General features: G+C 41.4%; 1 protein-coding gene across 5 annotated transcripts in view; it reads left to right on the forward strand.

The window, feature by feature from the left end:
* Positions 1–641: 641 nt before the first annotated feature.
* Positions 642–20,233, forward strand: part of Msantd2 (Myb/SANT DNA binding domain containing 2) — a 30,983-nt gene continuing 11,391 nt past the window's right edge. Inside the window, exons 1-2 of one of the 5 annotated variants that reach the window (XR_009587425.1) lie at positions 642–1,570; positions 3,168–3,281. Coding sequence is in view for 3 of the 5 variants with exons in the window: in XM_060371790.1 (XP_060227773.1) it covers positions 650–1,570 (921 nt within the window). In the remaining 2 variants the exon portion in view is untranslated. Of the gene's footprint in view, positions 1,571–3,167; positions 3,282–20,233 lie in introns of those variants that run through there. The other 4 variants (XM_060371790.1, XM_021638643.2, XM_021638644.2 and 1 more) reach the window with 4 other exon arrangements.

The following is a 20,233-nucleotide window of genomic DNA, read 5'->3' on the forward strand; positions in this document are numbered from 1 at the left end:
TCCAGGACAACTAGGGCTACACAGAGAAACCCTGTCTTAAAAAAAATAAAACAAGAACATACAAACAAAAAAGAATATGGATGTATCTTACAGCTAAGTACATACTTCTTGAGTGTTCAAGACTTAACGGATATATTCAGGGGGGACTGATGAGTGCTAGTTTATCACAGGAGCTGTCATAATTGACAGTGCGTTTCATTTCCTTGCACTTGACAGTATGGAAAACCGGGCGATTTTACACCATTTCCAAGTCACAGAGGATTGAGAGTCTGGAGTAGCTATTCTGCTCTTTCATGCCCCCATTATATATGCCGTACAAAAGCAAGAAAGAAAACTAGTTACTCTGTCGTTGGCTACATCTACCCAGAAAACAAACCAGGCGTAGAACCGAGGACTTGTGGGTGTGGCTCAGTGGTGGGGTGTTTGCCCAGCCAAACACGTGAGTGGAATCAGAGTTGCTATCATGCAAGAGATTCTTGAAAAGCTAAAGTGTACAAATACAGTGACCACATCTGTTCTTAAAAGCCTCTTCCAGAACTGCTCTCTGCAGCCTTCGCGGCTTGCCTTCCTCCACACACCCTTTGTAGAGTTCCCTAGTCTCCACCCTGGACATCGGTTTCTGTACCCAAAGGCGGGCTTAGGAAGGAGGATGGGCACAGGGGAGGAGACAGGAAAACAGAAATGGCCAATTTGTCCTAAATTCGAGCCCTTCGCGGGCCTCACCCCTGCTGTGAGGGCTGAGATTGGAGAGGAAGTAGGGAGGCTCCAATCAGTCCCCCACTCCCGCGCCCTCATGCCCCCACCCTTCTCTGCTCGGAGCTACGGCGGGCCGGGTCCCAGACCCTCGCCTCCGGAGGGGAGCGGCCGGCGCCAGCGGGCTGGAGAGGAAAGGCGAAGACCTGCCGGCCGCCCGAGCCAGCCAGCCACGTCCCCCGCGCCCTCGCCCAGCAGCGAGCCGCCCAGCCCCGAGCCAGGCCCCAGGGCAGCCCCGGAGACCGCGGTGGCCGGATGCGCGGCTGCGTCACTTCCGGGCGGTGCAGCGGCGGCGGCTTGGAAGATGGCTGCGCCCTGTGGCTCGGAGCTGCCCGCCAACTCGCCGCTAAAAATTCCGAAGATGGAGGTGCTCTCTCCGGCTTCTCCCGGCGACCTGAGCGACGGGAACCCATCTCTGTCCGACCCTTCCACGCCGCGGGGAGCGTCCCCTCTCGGGCCGGGCAGCGCGGCGGGCTCGGGGGCCGCGGCATCCGGGGGTCTCGGGCTGGGGCTGGGGGGCCGCAGCGCTGCCTCGTCCTCGGTCTCCTTCTCGCCCGGCGGCGGCGGCGGCGGCGGGGCTGCGGCGGCTGCTGCCGCCGCCTGCCGGGGCATGTCTTGGACGCCGGCAGAGACGAACGCGCTCATCGCTGTGTGGGGCAACGAGCGGCTGGTGGAGGCGCGGTACCAGCAGCTGGAGGGAGCCGGCACGGTATTCGGCAGCAAGGCCCCTGGGCCGGCCATGTACGAGCGCGTGTCCCGGGCCCTGGCCGAGCTGGGCTACGAGCGGACCCCGTCCCAGTGCCGGGAGCGCATCAAGGTAACCGGCCGCCCTGCCCGGGGCAGCGAACCAGAGGCGGAGAAGGCGGGGAAGCGGGCCTGGGGGCGGGGGCCGGGCCGAGCGCGGGGCTCCCCTCCCGGGCCCCGAGTCACCCCTCGCGTCTCCTCCGCCTCTTTCTTCTCTCGCTGGGAAGGGGCGCTTCTTTCCAGATGGCCGCCAGCCCGTAGGTTTCCTGAGTTTGAAGTTGGGCGTGTCTGCCGCCGCCCCTCTTTCTTGCCAATTGAGGCTGTTCCTGCGCTCTGAAGTTCATAGTTTCTTATTGTGCGCGGGGCCGCACTGTCACTGGTGCTGTCGCCCGCACTGCTTTGTTCCCAGGTAGAGGGGCTCCCTGGCCGAATGGAATTCAGCTAGGATGGAATTGAGGAAGGGCAGCAGAGGGCCGAGTGAGCGCCCAGTGTAGGATTTTTCTGTAAGTGCTGGAGTTTTAAAAAGAAAGGAGCCTTGGTACGGCTGGCCTTTTGTGTCAGTCGCATTGCTTGTCACTTGAGGTGGTTAGGACTAGCAAGATTTGAGGTGCTTGTGGAGAGTTGGAAAGGCTTAATGAAAGTCAGGTCGTGAATTGTTAATCGTGGAGGTAGAGGACACCTTGAATGTTAGTCTGGCTGAGGGTTATATTGGGATTTGGATTGGCGATCTTTAGAGTCAGGTTGGCTTGAGAGTCAGGAGGCTTCTATTTCTGCGGAGGCCCTCTCTTTATACCCAGTTTTTATTGCTTTAGTTAAGGTGCCAGATGCTGACAAGTAAAACTAAGTGCATCTGGCCATCTTTATGAATCTGCATGTTTAAATGGGCTAAATTTTACCGTAAGCTTGTGTATTGGTTTGCTGTTTCTAATGATTTGTCTAGGCGTTCTTATCCGTCTTTCCAGACAAGGAGCTGTATTTTAGTCACGTTCTTTCCCTCATTTTAGTGTCTGCTAAAAGTTTCTCCCAGTTTTCATTGAAAACATTTACAGCACTTAAGTTTAACACAGTGTTCATTTCTGATAGTGTAGGCTACTCTTTCTGGGGAGTGAAAAACTGCTAAGAACAGTCATAACTGAGAATAATCACATTAGCGGACAACCATAAACCCCAATAAGAACAGTTTAAGTGTAATCACACTGACTTTGGGGAGGTTGTGCCAGAGTTCACTTGGCTTCAGTGTTGTTCATTTGGACATTGTTCCTTAGAAAATTTGGTCCATAAACAACTGCTTCATTATTATCTACTGTTCAAGGCATTTGACACCTATTAGAAAGCTAAGTTAGATTATCTGATTATGTACATTTGTGGATTCTTAGTGATTTCCTCTGTTAAACAAGAATGTCATTGAAATAATATGTAATAGTGAAAAACTATTGTTCTTTGGATTTCATTCATTGCTCTATTCAGGGTCATTCATGTTAAATTTGGGGCAGTTTCTTGAACTGCCCTGGATAGCATCTGTCCACAACTTTTCTGGAGTTCTGAGAGTGTCTTAGGCATTTATAAAGTATGCCTGTTTTCTTGATTTTTATTCATAGGATTTTCAAAGTGTACTATCGAAACCTTGCTGAATATAAATCTCTCCATAAAATTGTTTCTCAAACAACCAGGGAATATCTAGTTGGAATGCTTCATTGTCCAGTTATGAGAAGGAAATCTAAAGCAAAGAAAGGAGATTGAGCCTCTGAAGAATTTAGAGGATCAGTTTACCTGTTTTCAGACAGGTAAGACCAAGTTGACCTCAAACATTTAGTCTTTTGAGATTATGAGATGATGGGTTCTCTGATATGCTGTGGCAATTAACGGACATGGAGGGCTGATAAATGTTCTGTTCTGTAAAGTCTTCTTAAAATGATTTGGATCAAGGAATCAGACTCTTTTGTTAATGTTGATATTTCCTGCTAGAATTAAATGTTCTTTAAGGACAAGTTCTGGTCTTATCGTGTCCCTTGACACACCAGCATACAATAGGCACTGCTTAAATACTTCATTTACCTAACAAAGTTTAAGAAGAATTTTGGAAGGTGTTCCCTTTTTTTGCTTTTTGTTGCTGTGATAAAACACTGATCAAAACCAGTGTAGGGAGGAAAGGGCTTCTTTGGCTTACAGGCTGCATTATTTAGGAAAGCCAGGAATCTTAGTTAAAGAACAGCATTCACTTGGGGGCTTGCTTACAGTTTCAGAGGGCGTGCCCAGGGCGATCGTGGTGGTCCAGGTATGGTGGCAGCAGGCGGTCACGGTGTTGGAACAGCACCTAAGAGCTTACATCTGATTCTCAAACAGGAGGCAGAAACGAAGAGACTGGGCCTGGCTCGGTTTTTGAAATCTCAAAGCTTACCTTCAGTGACATACTTCATTCAACAAGGCCGCACTTTCTAATCTTTCCCAAAACAGTTCCACTGACTACCAGATCAAGCATTTACATATATGAGTTTATGGAGGCCATTTGCATTCAAACAACCACAACAGGGCAAGAGCCCAAGAAAGGAATCCATAGGTAGGAACTGAAGCAGAGACGAATAGGAACACTGCTTACTGTCTTGCTTCCCTTGCTTCCTCAGTTACCCTTTTTTCATAGCCCAGGCACACTTTTCCAGGGATGGCATCACCCACAGCGGGCTGGGCCCTCCACTATCAATTAAAAGAATGCCTTACAGACCTGGTCACAACTAGTCTGATTTTCTCAACTGAGTTTCCCTCTTTTTAGGTAAATCTAGGTTTGTGTCAAGGTGATAAAAAGCTGTGACTGAATATATAACAGTTCACAGTAGTGTCATTAAAATTTATAAGATATACACTTTGGAACCCAATTTTAAAAATACTACATTTAAAGCTATGCTTGGAGGGGCTGAAGAATTAGCTCTGTGGTAGAGTGCTTGCCTCTTTTCTATATGGCCTTGGAGTCAATCCCCAGCACTGTGGACAAATACAAAAACAAAACTGTTAATAAAATTCCCCCAAGCTTTGACCCTTTAGAAAACCGTGTAAATGTGATCTTAAGCAGAGAAGCAAAATGTAGTCACTGAAAACACAGTTATAATATAGCTGCCCAGGAAATAAAGATTATATTTAAGAAAAATACAACCTTAAGTTCTTAGAGTCTTTGACCTAAAAACAAATCTTTGGGTCCCAGTTTTTAGAAATGGCAGCTTAGAACAGTAATTTGGAAACATCATGTCACCTTTGTATTGATGCAATAGTGCAAAAAGATTCTGGAGAGATGGCTCGGGTTAATAGTGAGAATAGCACCAGGGTTTGTTTTCTTAGTACCCATATGGGACAGCTTACAACCACCTGCAACTCCACCTCCAGGGGACTTAATGCCTTCTTCCAGCCTCTGGGTACTCACAAACACATGGAATGCTGGTACGCACACACACATAGGCATGCACTGATGCACATAAATAAAACAAATATGACACAAAAAGAAATCCAGTTAGTAATACCTTTGTCTTATGGGGGATTTTGAGACAGGGTTTTTCTGTAGCTTTGACTGTCCTGGAACTCGCCCTGTAGACCAGACTGACCTTGAACTCAATCTGTCCGCCTCTGCTTCCAGAGTGCTGGAATTAAAGGCATCCACCACCACCACCACCACCACCACCACCACCACCTAGCTATTTAGTCAATTTATTTTATCTTAAGTGCGTGTTTTGCCTGTGTGTGTGTGAGTATCCAGTTCCTCCAGAAGTCAAATAAAGGCATTGGATCCCCTGGACCTGTAGCTATAGATGGTTGTGAGCTATCAAGTAGGTGGGTGCTGGGAACCAAACCCTGAGTCTTCAGCGAGAACAAGTGCTTATTACTACTGAGTCACTTCTCCAGTCCCTAAGCCAGGAAGTTCTTGTGTACAGTAATGTAGCTTATTTAAGTGTAAGCTCAGGGGTAGGGTGTCAGTGTTAGAACATGTGGTTACTATGTAGAATTACCCTGGGTTCAATTCTTAGCATTGCACAGCACACAGAACACCTTAACAGGATGAACACAGTAATGTAGTTATTGCCCAATCCATTGCTTCTTTGCAGTATCCTCAATAAACTATTCTTACAAAAACAAATCAACAAAAGCCTTAATATTAGATGGGAGAAAGAATACCATGTGAATCCGTTTTAATTTCTCTTGTAGTGTATTTGAAATTCCTGTAAATATTCAGTTATGTGAAGTCAGTAAAGGGGAAGGAAAGATGGCTTAGTGATTTAAGGGCACTGTTCTTCCACAGGATCCAGCTTTGGTTCTTAGCACCCTCATGTAGGCTCATAAGCATTTCATTCTAGGGGATCTAATGCCTTGTGGTTTCCAGAGCCACCAGTCACACAAGTGATACACAGCTACACCTGCAGGCAAAATACCCACACAGTAAACAGGAGTTTTGTGGTGTAGATAAAGATAGATACTAGTTTTGAGTATCTCAAAAGTTTCACTTTTGAGACAGGGTTTCATGTAGCATAGGCTGGCTTTGACCTTTATTTGTAGTTGAGGCTGGTCTTGAACTTCTGTTCCTCTTGCTTCTTCCTTGTGAATATTGGGGATTATAGGACTGTGCCACCATGCCCATCTCCAATAAGTAATTTCTTCTTGATTTGAAAATAGATTAATAGACATTAGTTTTTTTCCACTTACATAATGTCTAACACAGAGCAGCCTTCCTCCTAAAAAAGGACTGGAAGGCTGGCTCCTATCCTAGCCCCTTTCCCAACTACATTTCTTAAATTATATTACTTCTCTGGACTGTTCTTGTTATTTATACAATGAAAGTATTAAGATTATAAATATTAATAATGCTTGAAATTTCTTTCTGAAATTCAGCTTTTAAAATGTTCATAACTATATTTCTAAGCCTACAATATTTTAATTGAAAGTCAGATAGAAACATTGTTTAGAGTTGTACAGCTCCATTTGATGTCTGCCATGATGTTGGCATTTGTTCCGTCTTTTGGATAAAATAGATGTGTTTGAGACTGCTTTACTACACAGATTGTTTATTCTGAAATTTTCTTACGTTTTTTGTTTGCCAGAAGAAAATGTGTTTGCTAACAGTTCCAGCCCAATTTTGGAGTCAGATAAACAAATATAGAGGTTTTTTTTTTTCTTTTTGTGTTGTTTTGTTTACCTTGTGTGTTTTTTTTTCTTTTTTTATAAACCTTTTCTTCATATGTTCACTCACCGAATGGACCTTGAGTGCTTGTTATTTGTGGTTCCGTCTGCTAGACGTTAGAATAAAAACCAAATCGTGTTAAATACAGTTCCTGTAACCTAAGCGCTTTTACTGCAGCTGAAGCTTGTATATACACATCGAAGAGTTGAGAAGATGAGACAACACAAGTGATGGGAAGCAGAGCAGTACTTGATTAAGTGGCATAGGACTAAAGCAGATTGTAAGTGTGATAACTTCAAAGGGGGAGTCACCTTCTCCATGCTTCCTCAGTAGTTGAAAGATATGTCTTGAGGTAGAATTGACGAAAGCATTCAATTCTGAGCCAGATGCCACATTCACACTTCAGTCAGTTAATCTGATGCACTGCAAGCCTCATTCTCAAGTCACATATTTCTGGATGTTTGCCAAAAATTTGCCTCTTGAGAGTTGGCTTTATGTCTCTGAACAGATGTATGTGTTTGGCTTTGCCTGCAGTTGAAAGGCAAGGTGATTGTTTGTGACCCAACAAACTTGCTTTTGCTGTGTTCATTCCATGTTGGTTAACCATCAGAGTCTTCTGTTTAGCCATTGGAACAAATAATTCTCATGGGACATTGCTTAGATTTGTTCATTTGTCATTATGTTGGAATACATTCTGTAATTTAGCACCAAAATCACAGTACAGTGTATTTGGCTTTTTATTTTCGCTACACTCTCTGTTTGTGAGAACCAGTAGAGCTGAGGTAACTTGGAGCCAAAAGATGGTCTTTTCCTTGTACAAATATTTTAATGGGCTGCCCATTCCTGAGGAGTTTCCTTTGGTGTTTGTAGACAAGACTTTTCTTCTTAGTATTGAAAGATCTACAAGACCTGTCACAAGCAACATAGATAGATCTAGTGAGTTCTTTCTCTTATCATTTGTTACATATTCTGAATTTTGTTGTCCCATCGTGCTGTCACTTGAAAGCTTGTCTTTCACTTAAAAGTTTACTTGTTTGGGGTTGGGGGGTTGGGAGTGTGTCTCAGTGGTAGAACATTTATTTGCCTAGCATTGTAAGGCCTTGGGCTCTTTCCACAGCACTACATGGAGCAATAACAACTAACAAAACCTGCTTTCTTAGAGCAGAGTATGATGGCCCAAGCTATGATCCCAGCATTAGGGAGGTTGAGCAGAAGGTTAAGGCCAAGCTGGCTATATAGAGAGGTCAAGGTTGTATTGGCTATCAGAGCTTTAAAGAGATACAACAAGCTCTCATTAGAACTGTGAATGAATGGGATTCTCACTTATTTCCTGGCTTTTTTTTTTTTTAATCTAATGAAGGGTAGAGTTAAATATGTATCTGAGCCTGAAGGCTCACATTTGTAATTCCAACGCTTAGGAGGCAGAAGCAGGAGGATTGCAAATTCAAGGCTGGCATGGGCTGAATGAAATCTGAGATACATAGAGAGATTCTGTATTGCTTACTGTTTCATTTTTGCAACAAAATGTTCTAGAAAGGCAACTTGTCGTGGGAAGGGTTTATTTTGATTCACAGTTTGCAGATATAGTCCATTGTGGCATAGTCATGGCAGCAGGAGTTTAAGGCAGCTGTGACTATATTGTGTTCACAGTAAGGAAGCAGGAAGATGAATGCTGCTGTTCAGCTTGCTGTTTTTTATTCAGCATGAGACTGCATCCCATTGGGATGCATTCAGTTGGTTTTCTTCTTCAGACCTTTTTGGAAACAGCTTTATAGTTATATCCATAGTTGTGTTTTCATAACTTGAGTCCAAATTTGGTGTTAACCATCACAAAAAACAAACAAGAAAAGTAAAATAAAAATATTTGTAAAGTGTATGGGTATAGCTGGGTGTGTAGCTGTGGTAGAAATACTTGCCCAGAGTGGATAAGCCTTAGATTCCTTCCCAAGCACAGCAAAGGGGGCATAGTGGAATAGTAGAATCTCAACAGTTGGGAGGTGGGGGCAGGAAGACCAGGCGCTCAAAATCATTCATTCTTGGCTATATAGAGAGCCTGGCTTGGGTTACATGAGATCCTGTCAAAAAACCCAAAAAAGGAAAAATATGAAACAAGCCATGTAGTGTAAGCATTGCCCTCCAATAAAATGTTCTGTGATGATGGGAATGTTTGTGTCTGTTAGTTCAGTGTGATTGCTATCAGTTACATATGGCTACTGGCCCCTTGGAATGTGATTAGTGTGCCCAAGTAGCTGGTTTTAAAATTATGTTTAGCTTCAATTTATTTACTTAAAACTTTTAAATAGCCACTTTAACTAATGGAGACTGTGTTGTTGGAGTATTAAGAAATCTTTAGAAGGGTTTACCTGAAGGGAATGTGTTTAGTGGGGCAGAAGGCAGTAGAGTAGAGGAGTAGTTGGTATAGAGTAGAGCTCAGGGGCAATGTAACTTAGATTGTAACCTCTTTACTAGAGCAGTTTTTGTTTTCCAGGGTTTATTCTCTCTTAAGCTCCTGTGTAGGCTGTTGTCACAAGGTGCTTAAATTGACTTCTGAACCTCATCCTTAGTTAGCTACAAGGAACTGAGCTATAATCCCAGCATTTGAGAATAGAGAGGCAGGAAGATTATCCTGGCTACATGGCATGAGACCCACTCTCTCCCCACAGCCCTCCAGGGGGGAAAAACCTGGGAGATACAGAGGAGAGATCAACATTTTTCTTTTGAAAATGTTATTACATTTATTTAGTATATGTGTATGGTGTGTGTGTGTGTGTGTGTGTGTGTGTGTGTGTGTTGGGCATTCAAATGCCATGACACCTGTGCAAGTCACCCAATAGCTTGTGGGAGTTGGTTCTCTCCCTTAATGTGGATACCTGAGATTGAACGTAAGTGGGTCAGGCTTGGTGGCAAGCACCTTACACACTGAACCATCTTGACAGCCTGTGCTCTTATTAAAAGTATTTTATATTTAAAGTTGTTTATTTTATATGTATGGGCATCTTGCCGGCATGTGTCTGTGCATCACTTATGTACCTGGTGCTCATAGATGCCAGAAGAAGGTATGTTTCACAGGTCAGCAGATCTGTGAAGCAAGTTCTTTGACCTGCCTGCTGAGCCATCCCATGCCCACACTGTGCTCCTAAAGAATTATTCCAACATGGCATGAAGCCCCAGGTTCTCTAGTGGAACACTTGGTTGAGTGAAGGGTAAAGGGAAATAGGAAGTAAGAAAGGAGGTGCTGACAAACTAGAGGTCAGTGTTGTGCCGGGGAATTAGTTTTTATCTTTATCTAACAAAGCATTTTAAGCATCTAGTGACATGGTTACTTTTCTTTTTATAGCTCTTACTGCCAGTAATGTCAATAGAAAGGGTTAGAGTGGAGGTATGGAGGTCACTTTGAAGTTATTCTTGCAGTGAGTTAGTAGTGGCAGTGGAAGCTTGGGAGAGGAGAACAGATTTCATGCTGGCACAGTTCTTAAGAGATTTGTTGGATCTTAACTTGTTCTAGAACTGCCTACTTCTGCCAGTTCTTTCTATGGTCACATGACCTTCATGGAAGTTAATGGCTCAGTGATAGGCTTCATTACTCACAACCTAGTGAGACAGAAATAGAACGTGTTAGGATGGTCCTGTTCTATGGCCTAGAAGATACATTCTCTTAGCCTGTGGTCTGTCTGGTTTGGACAGAGTGACTATCCCACCTTCTTTTCTACCTCTTTTCTTTTGTTGTTGTTAACATTGGCAGAGGATAAGAACTGAAGTTTGGATCTAAGATTTCAGTTTAAAAAATTTTAAAGTATTTTGAGACATGATAGTTCTGGTAGGCCTAGTCCTCATTAGGTAGATTAAATTAGCCTTCAAGTTGCAGCAATCATCCTGTCTCCACCTCTGGAATGCTCAGATTATAAGAGTGTACCACCAAGTTAGGCCAGATTTCGTGTTAATTATCATACAAGTGTGCTTTTATTACTAGGCTAAGATACATTAGCACAGTGGTTCTCAACCTAAAAGGATTGAATGACTGTTTCATAGGGATTACCTATGTTTACATTGGGATTCGTAACAGTAGAAAATTACAGTTAGGAAGTAGCAACAAAATAATTTTATGGTGGGGGGTCACCACAGCATGAGGAGCTATGTTAGAGTCACAGCATTAGGAAGGCTGAGAAATGACTGCATTAGCAGTATTTTCCCTTGTGGCGACCCCACCCCCTGCTGCTATAATGTTTGACCTACCTTTGATTCTGGGGCAGGGTCTCACTATGTAGTTCTGGCTGTCCTGGAAGTGACTTGGTAGACCAGGCTGGCCTCAAACTCAAAGAGCTCCACCTGGCTCTGCTTCCCAAGTGCTGGGATTAAAGGCAAAAAGCCTGTTAGGTAGTGCTTTAGAGTTTAAACAGTTTTTAGGGTCACAGGGATAAGGACATACTTTTTAATTTTCTCACTGTAGGGGAAGTTTATGCACCATGCACTGTTCTGCCTACTTTTGCCTTTCCGGAAACTTCTATATGTATTTAAAATTGATGCTTAATGAACCATTGCCTCTTATGCATATGCCACAGTATCTGGAGTTTGTGATCTGTGCTGAGCCTTTCCACTGTTCTGAATACTAGGTGAAGATGTCTGCACTTGGAAAAAGACATGTATTTAAATATGTGTGTATCACTTGTTTGTGGTTTAGAGAGTTCTTGAGAGCCTTTGGAAATACTTTGTTTTTCTTGGCACTAATTGGGTGCTATGTTTTCACTTAGGATGTGCTGTTAAGCCTTAGTGAAATAATAAACCTGTATCTTTTCTCAGGTATTCTAGGAACAGTAGTCATTCATCGTTGCGGTTTTCTGTGTGTGTTCTCAGATGTGTTAATGAATAACATATTTTGAGTTAACAAGTATTATTGACAGAGTAGGTAGGAAGTTGTTTACTTCTATGTTTTCTAGTTGGAATTCTTCTGTCTGTGAGACTGCTTTATTGTAAAAGCTCAAACTTTTGACATTTACAGTAGTTTTCTCTTTAGATTACTTCATTTATTTGAATAAGCCAATTATGTTTGTGATATTAATAAAACAAAAATAAAAGTTTGTATCAATCAAAACCTGCTTTTATTATTTATTTAATTTATAAATATTTTTCTCTACATGGAAAGATTGGGTTGTGATTTATAAAGAAGAATGTGTTAGGACAGCAAGTCAACCTGTATGTGGTATCTGAACTGCCTAGACACAATCTTAAAGAATTTTTATTCACTCATCTATCAAATTTATGGAGCCATTTTCATATGCCAGGCATTAAAGGCACTGGGAGTATGTCAATGAAAGGAAGAAACCTTTTTTAAAGACAGTATCTCTAGCTCAGCCTTCCTCACTGTATATAACTCACTATATAACTGAAGGCTGTGAGCTTTTGATGGGCCCACCTTCCTCTTTCAAATTCTAGGATTACAAGTCTTTGTCACCATACCTGGTTAAAAACTGATTTAAGAAAACAAACCACAGATTCTATATTCTAATATAAAATGATGATATTTATATTCTTATAGTGCTGGAGATTGAGCTTAGAGCCTTGCATATGCTAAGTAGACACATATCCCAGTCCTGAGAAAATAGGTATATATAGCCAATTCAAACCAAGTGGTTTACTTCTGTAATTCTAGCACCTGACAGTAGGAGGCAGAGAGTTTGAGACCAGCTTGGCTACACAGTGGGACCTTGCTTCTGAAATAAGTTAACAGTTAGCACAAGACAAAGGCTCCTCACATGTGATATTTCTGATAGAGCTTTATTGGTCTCAGTTTAGACACCACACCTTGCACTTTTAATATGCACCTTCCTGTCTTAAGCTAAAGCAGGTAATTTTCTTTTCTTGTTTAAATTAGAAAACAGTTGGGCTTTGAGAGGTCAGTGTTGTGCTTGTTTTAGACTAGAACAGAACAGAAAAGAATATTTTTCCTTTATTTAAGTAATGTATCCTTACTACTACACTAAAAAAAAGGAAAAAAAATTGAATTCTTTACCATAGCATAATGACACATCCCTAAAATGACACATCCCTAAAATGTTTATTTTACATACATTTATTTATTTATTTATAATTTTTTTTTTTTTTTAAAGAGCCCTTGCTGTCATGACTCACTTTGTAGATCAGGCTGGCTTCAAACTCAGAGAGATCTGCCTGCCTCTACCTCCCAAGTGCTGGGATTAAAGGCATGCACCACCATGCCCAGCAAAATGTTTATTTTTCAACAAGACTGGTAAACCTAATTTTAATTTCAGTATATTTCCATGTGTCAAAACAGGAATGAGATGGCTTTATTTTATCAAACGTCAAGAAAATATATGGGCCTTTTATGCACCTTATTTACACTATTTGTGTTGAGTTTTCCCTTGTGCTTGCTTCCTGTGAATAGGCTGCCATTGAGTGAGGCTCAAATCTCTAGGTAGGGAGTTAGACTCCTTTACCTTCTTTGTTCATATGTCAGTGTGTTAATTGCATGTTAGTTATAGTCATGCTAAGCCTTAAAAACTGGAATTGATTAGCTGACAAAGCTAGATGTTTCTGAAATTTGATTCTGGGTAAAAGATAATTACACAGCAATGTCACAAACCATCTAGGTATGAAGTCCTGTTGTGTGTTGAGCTGCTGTTATCAAGCAAAAAGATATCTTAACATCTTTTAAATACTAAAATGGGAGAAAGTCAAGGTACACTGTTCAATGGGATGGGTTAGTTGAAACTCTTGATCCCACCCTACCCCACATAATTATTGTTTTTGTAGTGATCAAGAGGTGTTGAAATAGTCTTTTTATGTATTTCTGGCTGGCCTCAAACTGGGACCATCCTTCAAGTGCTGGGATCACTACTGCCCATTATTTGAAGGTGTCATTCACATTTTATTCTTAATGTGTGCTCTTGATATAGCACATTAATTTTCTGCTTTGCTCTACTTGGGTTTACTGTTATTCATAAACCCCTTAGTATATACACACTGCCTGCATCATTTTGTAATAATTATAACAGCTAACATTTATTGAATAAAAGTAGTTAGGTACATCACTTTAATGCTCACAACAAGTCTGTAATGGAGCACTGTCCTTAACGCAGCTTTACAGATGGAGAAATTAAGGCACAAATTAATTTGGCTAATGTCACAAAGCTAGCAGGTGGTGACAAAAGAATAAGCATTCTCATTCCAGATCCTGTGTTTGTAACAACTTGGTTTATTTTCTCCTACAAATCACCAGCCCACTTTCTTTAAATTTTGACAACTGCAGTAATGTTTTTGGAGTATAAAGCGTAAATGTAATACCAAAACCATATCCTAGCATCCAGATGGACACACCACTATGCTTACATGTTTTTCTTTTCTCTTTCCCATTTTGTTTTCCCTGTTACATAGGGTCTCATTTATCCCAGGCTGGCCTCATATTCACTATGTGGCTGAGGAGGATGGCCTTGAACTGCTGATCTTTCTGTCTCTTCTCTGGTGCTGGGATTGTAGGCATTTGCCACGATGCCTTATTTAAGTGCTGGGGAATCAAACCCAGCATGACATGTATGCTGGGCAAGCATTGTACCAATTGAGCTGTGCCTCCAGCCCTCTTAATTTTCTCTCTCTCTGTCTCTCCCTCTCTCTGTTTCTGGGATTAAACCCAGTTCCTTTTATATGCTGGGCAAATGCATATATTTCTGATTGAGTTAAATTTCATCATTCAGATTTATGGGATCTTACAGCCTACTCTATTTTTTATATTATGATGCTAAATTGTCTTTCTCAGCTGGAATTATCTATTGATTTCAAATAATGTGTACTTGAACAGAAAAACACAATTATGGTTACTGCTCTAGACTCATTTGGGTTTGAGCACCTCAAAAACTCTTATAGAGTGAGAACTGGCATGACATCACTAGGGAATGTTTGAATCCAAGAATGCTTTTTGGAAATCTGTCACAATTGGTCATTAAAGCCACAAAACTCTTAAAGTGAAACTAATGAAGATTTTAATGTAACAATATACTGCTTGCTACACTGAGCATCAGTCTACGATGAGACATATCAACTGCAGATATGTCCAAGACTGAAGCCTTAACAAAAGGGCATATTTCATCTAGCACATGAAAAGTGGAATGCCAAACCATTACATCTGAGTTTTCTTATCACCTATGCTTCTAAATTATCAACTTAAAAATATTTTATGAATATTTTGCCTACACACATAAACGTTTAAGTACATCATATGTATACAGTGCTAGAGGAGACCAGAAGAGGGCATCAGATCCCCTGCAGCTGTAGTTAAAGACCTTTGTGAGCTGCCTAGTGGATGCTGGGAATTGAACTTGTGTCCTCTAGAAGAGGAGCCAGTGCTCTTAACTGCTGAACGACCCTCCCAGTCCCCATAAACTTTTTCTTTCTAGATCTGTTCTTAATATCATAGTCCTTCTTACATGAATCAAAACTCATGGTGAACAATGAGTTTTGGATTACAAAAGAAGACAACAAAAATACAAGTTCTGTTTTGGAAAGTTTTAAGGAAGAGTTTAAAACCTGTGAAAATAAAGTATTGTAGAAGATTCATTGTCATTCATTCACATCTTCAGTGGATGATGGTGGTTATTGGGCTGTCAACTCCTCTTAAAGGAGGTGAGCTTGAATTAAAGCAGAAAAAACATCTACAAGGTGCAATTACTTTTTGATAGTAAAAACAGGTAAGTGTGGGACTTTCTTGCCAAATGATGTATAGATTATGGCCATGCTCTCATGCTTTCTATTAATTGCGACATGAGGAAATGGTTGGGGACTTGCCTCCATAGTGATAATACCGGAGATGAGGCGAATTGTAACGCTTACAAGTTGTGTTCACATGATGAGATTTTTGTCAACAACGGAGGTACACAGAGGCCATTAGAATGGAGCCAAACATTTCTTGTCATATAATCAAATTAGAGCTATCTTTATGTTCGGTGGCAAAGCATTACTCAACATGTCGTGATGCTGGTAGAACAAATGTACTCTGTTGCCAGTCAGTAAAAGTATAGCACAGTCAAGCATGAAGGCTCACTTCTGTAGTCTGAGGCTATTCTTGCTTGCTCTCTTTAGTATATATGGCCAAAAGCAGTTTGAGGAGAAAAAGGCTTATTTCATTTTAATGGCTTACAATCTGTCATGACAAGTCAGGACCTCATTTAGGAGCCTGAAGGCAAGACCTGAACATCCTCTCATGTTCCCGTGGAGGAACACTGCTTCCTAGCTTGCTCCTCTGGCTTGGTCAGCTTGCTTTATTACCCCACCCAGGCCCACCTTCCTAGGTGTGGCACTGACCATAGTGGGCTAGGCCCTCCCACATCCATCATTAATCAGGAAAATGGGCCATAGATCCCCCAGCCCAATTTGATACTTCTTTTTTTTTTTTTCAATTTATGTTCCTTCTTGCAAGATGACTCTAGCTTGTGGCAAGTTGACAAAAAGTAGCAAATAGCGGAGGCTTTCCATGAGGAGGATTTCCATAGTTTCAGGGCAGCCTGAGTTACACAGTGCGACTGTCTTACAGAGCAAAGCAGCAATAAAATAAAGAAAGTCACACAGCGGCACATGTAAGTGGACAGTGCATAACCTGAAGATGGTGGTGAGTGCTTCTGGTGGCTTAGGCGCGTACCTGACAGTCATTATTATGTGTTAACGTGAGTCGTCACTGCCAAGTAGAAGGCCTCACTGCACTGGCTGCCTCTCACATACTGCTTAGGAGGCCACATTCAGTGATATGCCCATACTCATTAGGTTTGGGTAAGCACACTAAAACTTCTCATGTTTTGGATCTTACGTAGTGCAGGCTGCCTTGAAACACACTACGTAGCTGGGGATGAACATGAATGAAAGATGGTCCTGCCTCTACCTCCTAATGTTGGGATTATGGGGATAGACCCACCATATCCTATGCTGATCATCTAAATTTTGTGTCAACTTCCTAAGTAATTTTAGGTTGCTCCAAGGCAGAAACTTAGAGTAAACTTAGAACTTGCTTTTAATTTTTCATAAAATGGTAAATCTTATACAGTTATTGCTTATAGTTTATTCTATATAAATGAAATTTTTAAAAATGTTTTTAGAACTGGCTAACTCTTGATTTAATGTTTGGACCTAGAGATTTTTCTTTTTCTTTAAATTGTGTGTGTGTTTGCCTGCACATATGTCTGCACCATGTCTGTGCTGGGAATTGAACTCTGCAAGATCATCCAGTGCTTTTCACTGCTGAGCCATCTCTCCAGCTAAGGGCCAGATGTCTCTATGGAAGATTTCTAGGAGCTTTAGTTTTTAGTGAGATATCATGGATTCAGGATTGATTTCATAAGTGCATAAATTTACTAATGGAAACACTTACTACAGGTTGTCTTTGCTAGCTGGATGGTAGTTTTCAGAAGAAAACAAGTACAAGCTGAGCTGATGACATGGCCAGCATGTGAAAGGGATAAGGTGGCCTACTCTGTAGGTTCACTTTAAAAAATGTTATTTTTAGTGGGCCCACAGTCATCTGCATGAGGATGCCAGAGGACAGCTCTGTGCTGTTGGTTTTCTGTCCACCTTTATATAGGTTCTGGGGCTCGAACTCCAGTAGCCAGGCCCATTCAGTAAGCACCATTAACTGCCGAGCCTTCTCACTGACCCCGTGGTTTCACTCTTAAACTTTTAAGTGAGTAGAGGCTACTTTTGTATTTCAGCAGCAGGATAATGTTACTACAGTAAAAGCTGGTCAAGATTTTTGTTAGGGGAGTGACCTTAATTTGCGGGCATAATTGATTGTGGAATAGTTAGTTCATAGTTTGTGTGGGGATATGATATTTACATGTGTGTGTCTGAAAGTCAGATGGGTATCTGATCCCCAGGTTATTGTGAGCTTTCTGATGTGGATGCCAAGAACTGAACTCAGGTCTTCTTCAAGAACAATATATGTTCTTAACCGCAGAGCTTTGTCTTCAGTATCAAATGGGGACTTTTAAAAGGGAGGAATGGTTCCCTCTGCCATGCCAGAAGTATTTTTGTGAATGTGTTTTTCCCCTCATTATTACCTATTAATAAATGAAAGACAATTTTAATGTTATCTGAATAACACTTGGAGTTAGAGCCCCAAAGTGTGAAGTATTGAGATGCTAACATAGCAACGTTAGAGGAATGCTTTTTCTGGAGTACCATCCTGAATGGATATCACACCTTGTTTAACACTCCCTTCAATGTTGGGCTCCGTTACAAGTGCTTCCTTAGCATGCCCTACCGCCCATTCGCAGTCTAGCATGCAGACATGTCCATAGTACCTGCAGTTTTGTTGGAGTTCTGTTTTGTTTTGAGACGGGGTCTCAGCCTAGACTGACCTTGTATTTCCAGAATGAATTTTTAAATATTGTTTATTGTCACTTCTGGAAAAACAGTTGTTGCTTATTACATAGGAAAAAAAAAGCTTTTGGCGGGTGGTGGCAGCACATGCTTTAATCCCAGCACTCAGGAGATAGAGGCAGGCAGAGCTTTCAGGACAGCCTGGTCTACAGTGCTGTCTACAGTTCCGGGACAACCAGGGCTACACAGAAAAACTGTCTATAACAACCAAAAAAAAAAAAAAAGAAAGAAAGAAAGAAAGAAAGTAAAAATAAGAAAGAGAAAAAGGGGTACTCCTTCTCATCCCAGTAAGATCCTTGTATATTATTTTTGTTGGTAATCCTTTTATTGAGATATGATCTGACTATTAAAGCACAGGCTGGCCCAGAATTTTCTATCCTCCAGCCTCTAGAAGTACAAGTATGGACCACATCTAGGATACTTGTGGGTTTTTTGTTTGTTTTTCAGTTAATCTATTGAAATGAATGACAATAAGTGACATTTTTCTGAATCAATACTGTTCTCCTTTGCTTATTTATTTGTTTATTGTGAGCTTTACAAAAATTTTGTTGGAAAAAATCGGGAAATCTAAGTGCTGTATATCATGCCTGCTCGACTTATGAGAGGCTGAGGTAAGGGAATCCCTTGACTTTGGGCTCAGCCTGGGCAACACAGTGAGACGTTCTCTGAGAGAATTTTACTCAGGTTATCAGTATGGCCATGATGCCTTTCCCTGCCAAGCCATCTTGCTGGCCCTGATTGTGTCCGTCTTTAGAATCTCTTCTGAAGTCTGTCATATAAATTGAGTCGACTTATCTTTGACTTCCTAACACATTTTTTATTTTTTCCTGGAAGAACAGCCTCTGCTGTAGAGCAGGCTTTAAAGCAGGGTGTGTGTATGGCTCATCAAGGAGACTGGGAACTTTGTGATATGTGCATTTCCTCAGGAGGGAACCTGTAACCCTAAGGTTAGACTCTCCTGAATAGGAGCATAAGAGAAGGAAGAGCAACATGTGTAGATTAGAATTATCTGCTCTAACATGCAGAACCAGGAGAACATGAAACAAGTTCCCTATATTTTTTTCTTTGTTCTTGTTTTTTTCTTTTTCTTTTGGTGAGGAGTGGTTTTAAAGGATTTAGTCAGTTTGCCATATATTAATGTTCTGAAAACCCAGTATGATAATACCAAGAGTTTTATCCAAATGATTTTGTTTTAGGTACTTTGTACCTAAAAGTTGCAGTCATGTGTTAGAAGGTGTGTACACCTTGCTTTTTTTGTTTTGCTTTGTTTTCTTTTTGAGTCAGACCTCTCTAGCTGAGGCTGTCTTGGAACTCTGTAGGCCCGGCTGTCTTGGAGCTCAGAGATCCCCCTACCTCTGCCTCCCAGTGGTGGGATTACAGGCATGCACCACCTACTGTTAGCATGTTAGGCAGGTATTCTACCAACTGAGCTACACCCCCAGCCTGTCTACGTCTGTGTGTATGTCTGTGTGTGTTGCTTAATATTGCACCCAGGGCTTTATACATACTAGGCAAGCATTCCGCTGAGCTGTGTCTTCAGACCTTCTCAGTTTTTATTGAAACTTGGTGTTTTGTTGCCTCCTTAAAAGAGCCACTAGTAATAATTGTAATAGTAGTTTAAAAGGAAAAGATCTGTTTTATAGAGACTATTCATTTGTCTTCGTCAGTGGTATTTGTTTGGTGGGGTGGGGTTATTTGTTTTCCAGAGACAAGGTCTCCCTGTACTCCAGGCTGGCCTTGAACTTGCAACAGTCTTTCTACCTCGTATGCTGGCATTATAGAAGTGAACTGCCACACCCAGCTTAAAGTTTTATTTTGATACTTTTATAAGAAAATTAGTTACTGGAGATTTACCTTTTGTATAATTTCCCCATTTCTTGTAGAGTATCTGAGTTTTGAAGACTTATTCATTTGAGTTAGAGGAATTCTGGGTTTATCATGTTCAGTTTGGCACTGGGTAAGGTAACTACAGGGCATGTGTAGTGTAGTGTGGCCAGTTTGACAACTACATCTGAAAAGCTGTTACTATTTGTGTTTTCTTATAACATTGTTTCCTACTATTATAACTAAGCTGTCCTCCTTGCAGGTTCACATTATTTTTCATCTGCAGCCAGTATTTTCTAAACAGCATGTTTATGTAGCCATTATGACTTATTTCTGCTCCTCTTCATTGTATGCTCTGCTCTACTTGCCACCAATTGTGTTAGA

This window comes from Meriones unguiculatus, chromosome 1, assembly GCF_030254825.1.
Source record: "Meriones unguiculatus strain TT.TT164.6M chromosome 1, Bangor_MerUng_6.1, whole genome shotgun sequence".
NCBI lineage: Eukaryota > Metazoa > Chordata > Mammalia > Rodentia > Muridae > Meriones > Meriones unguiculatus.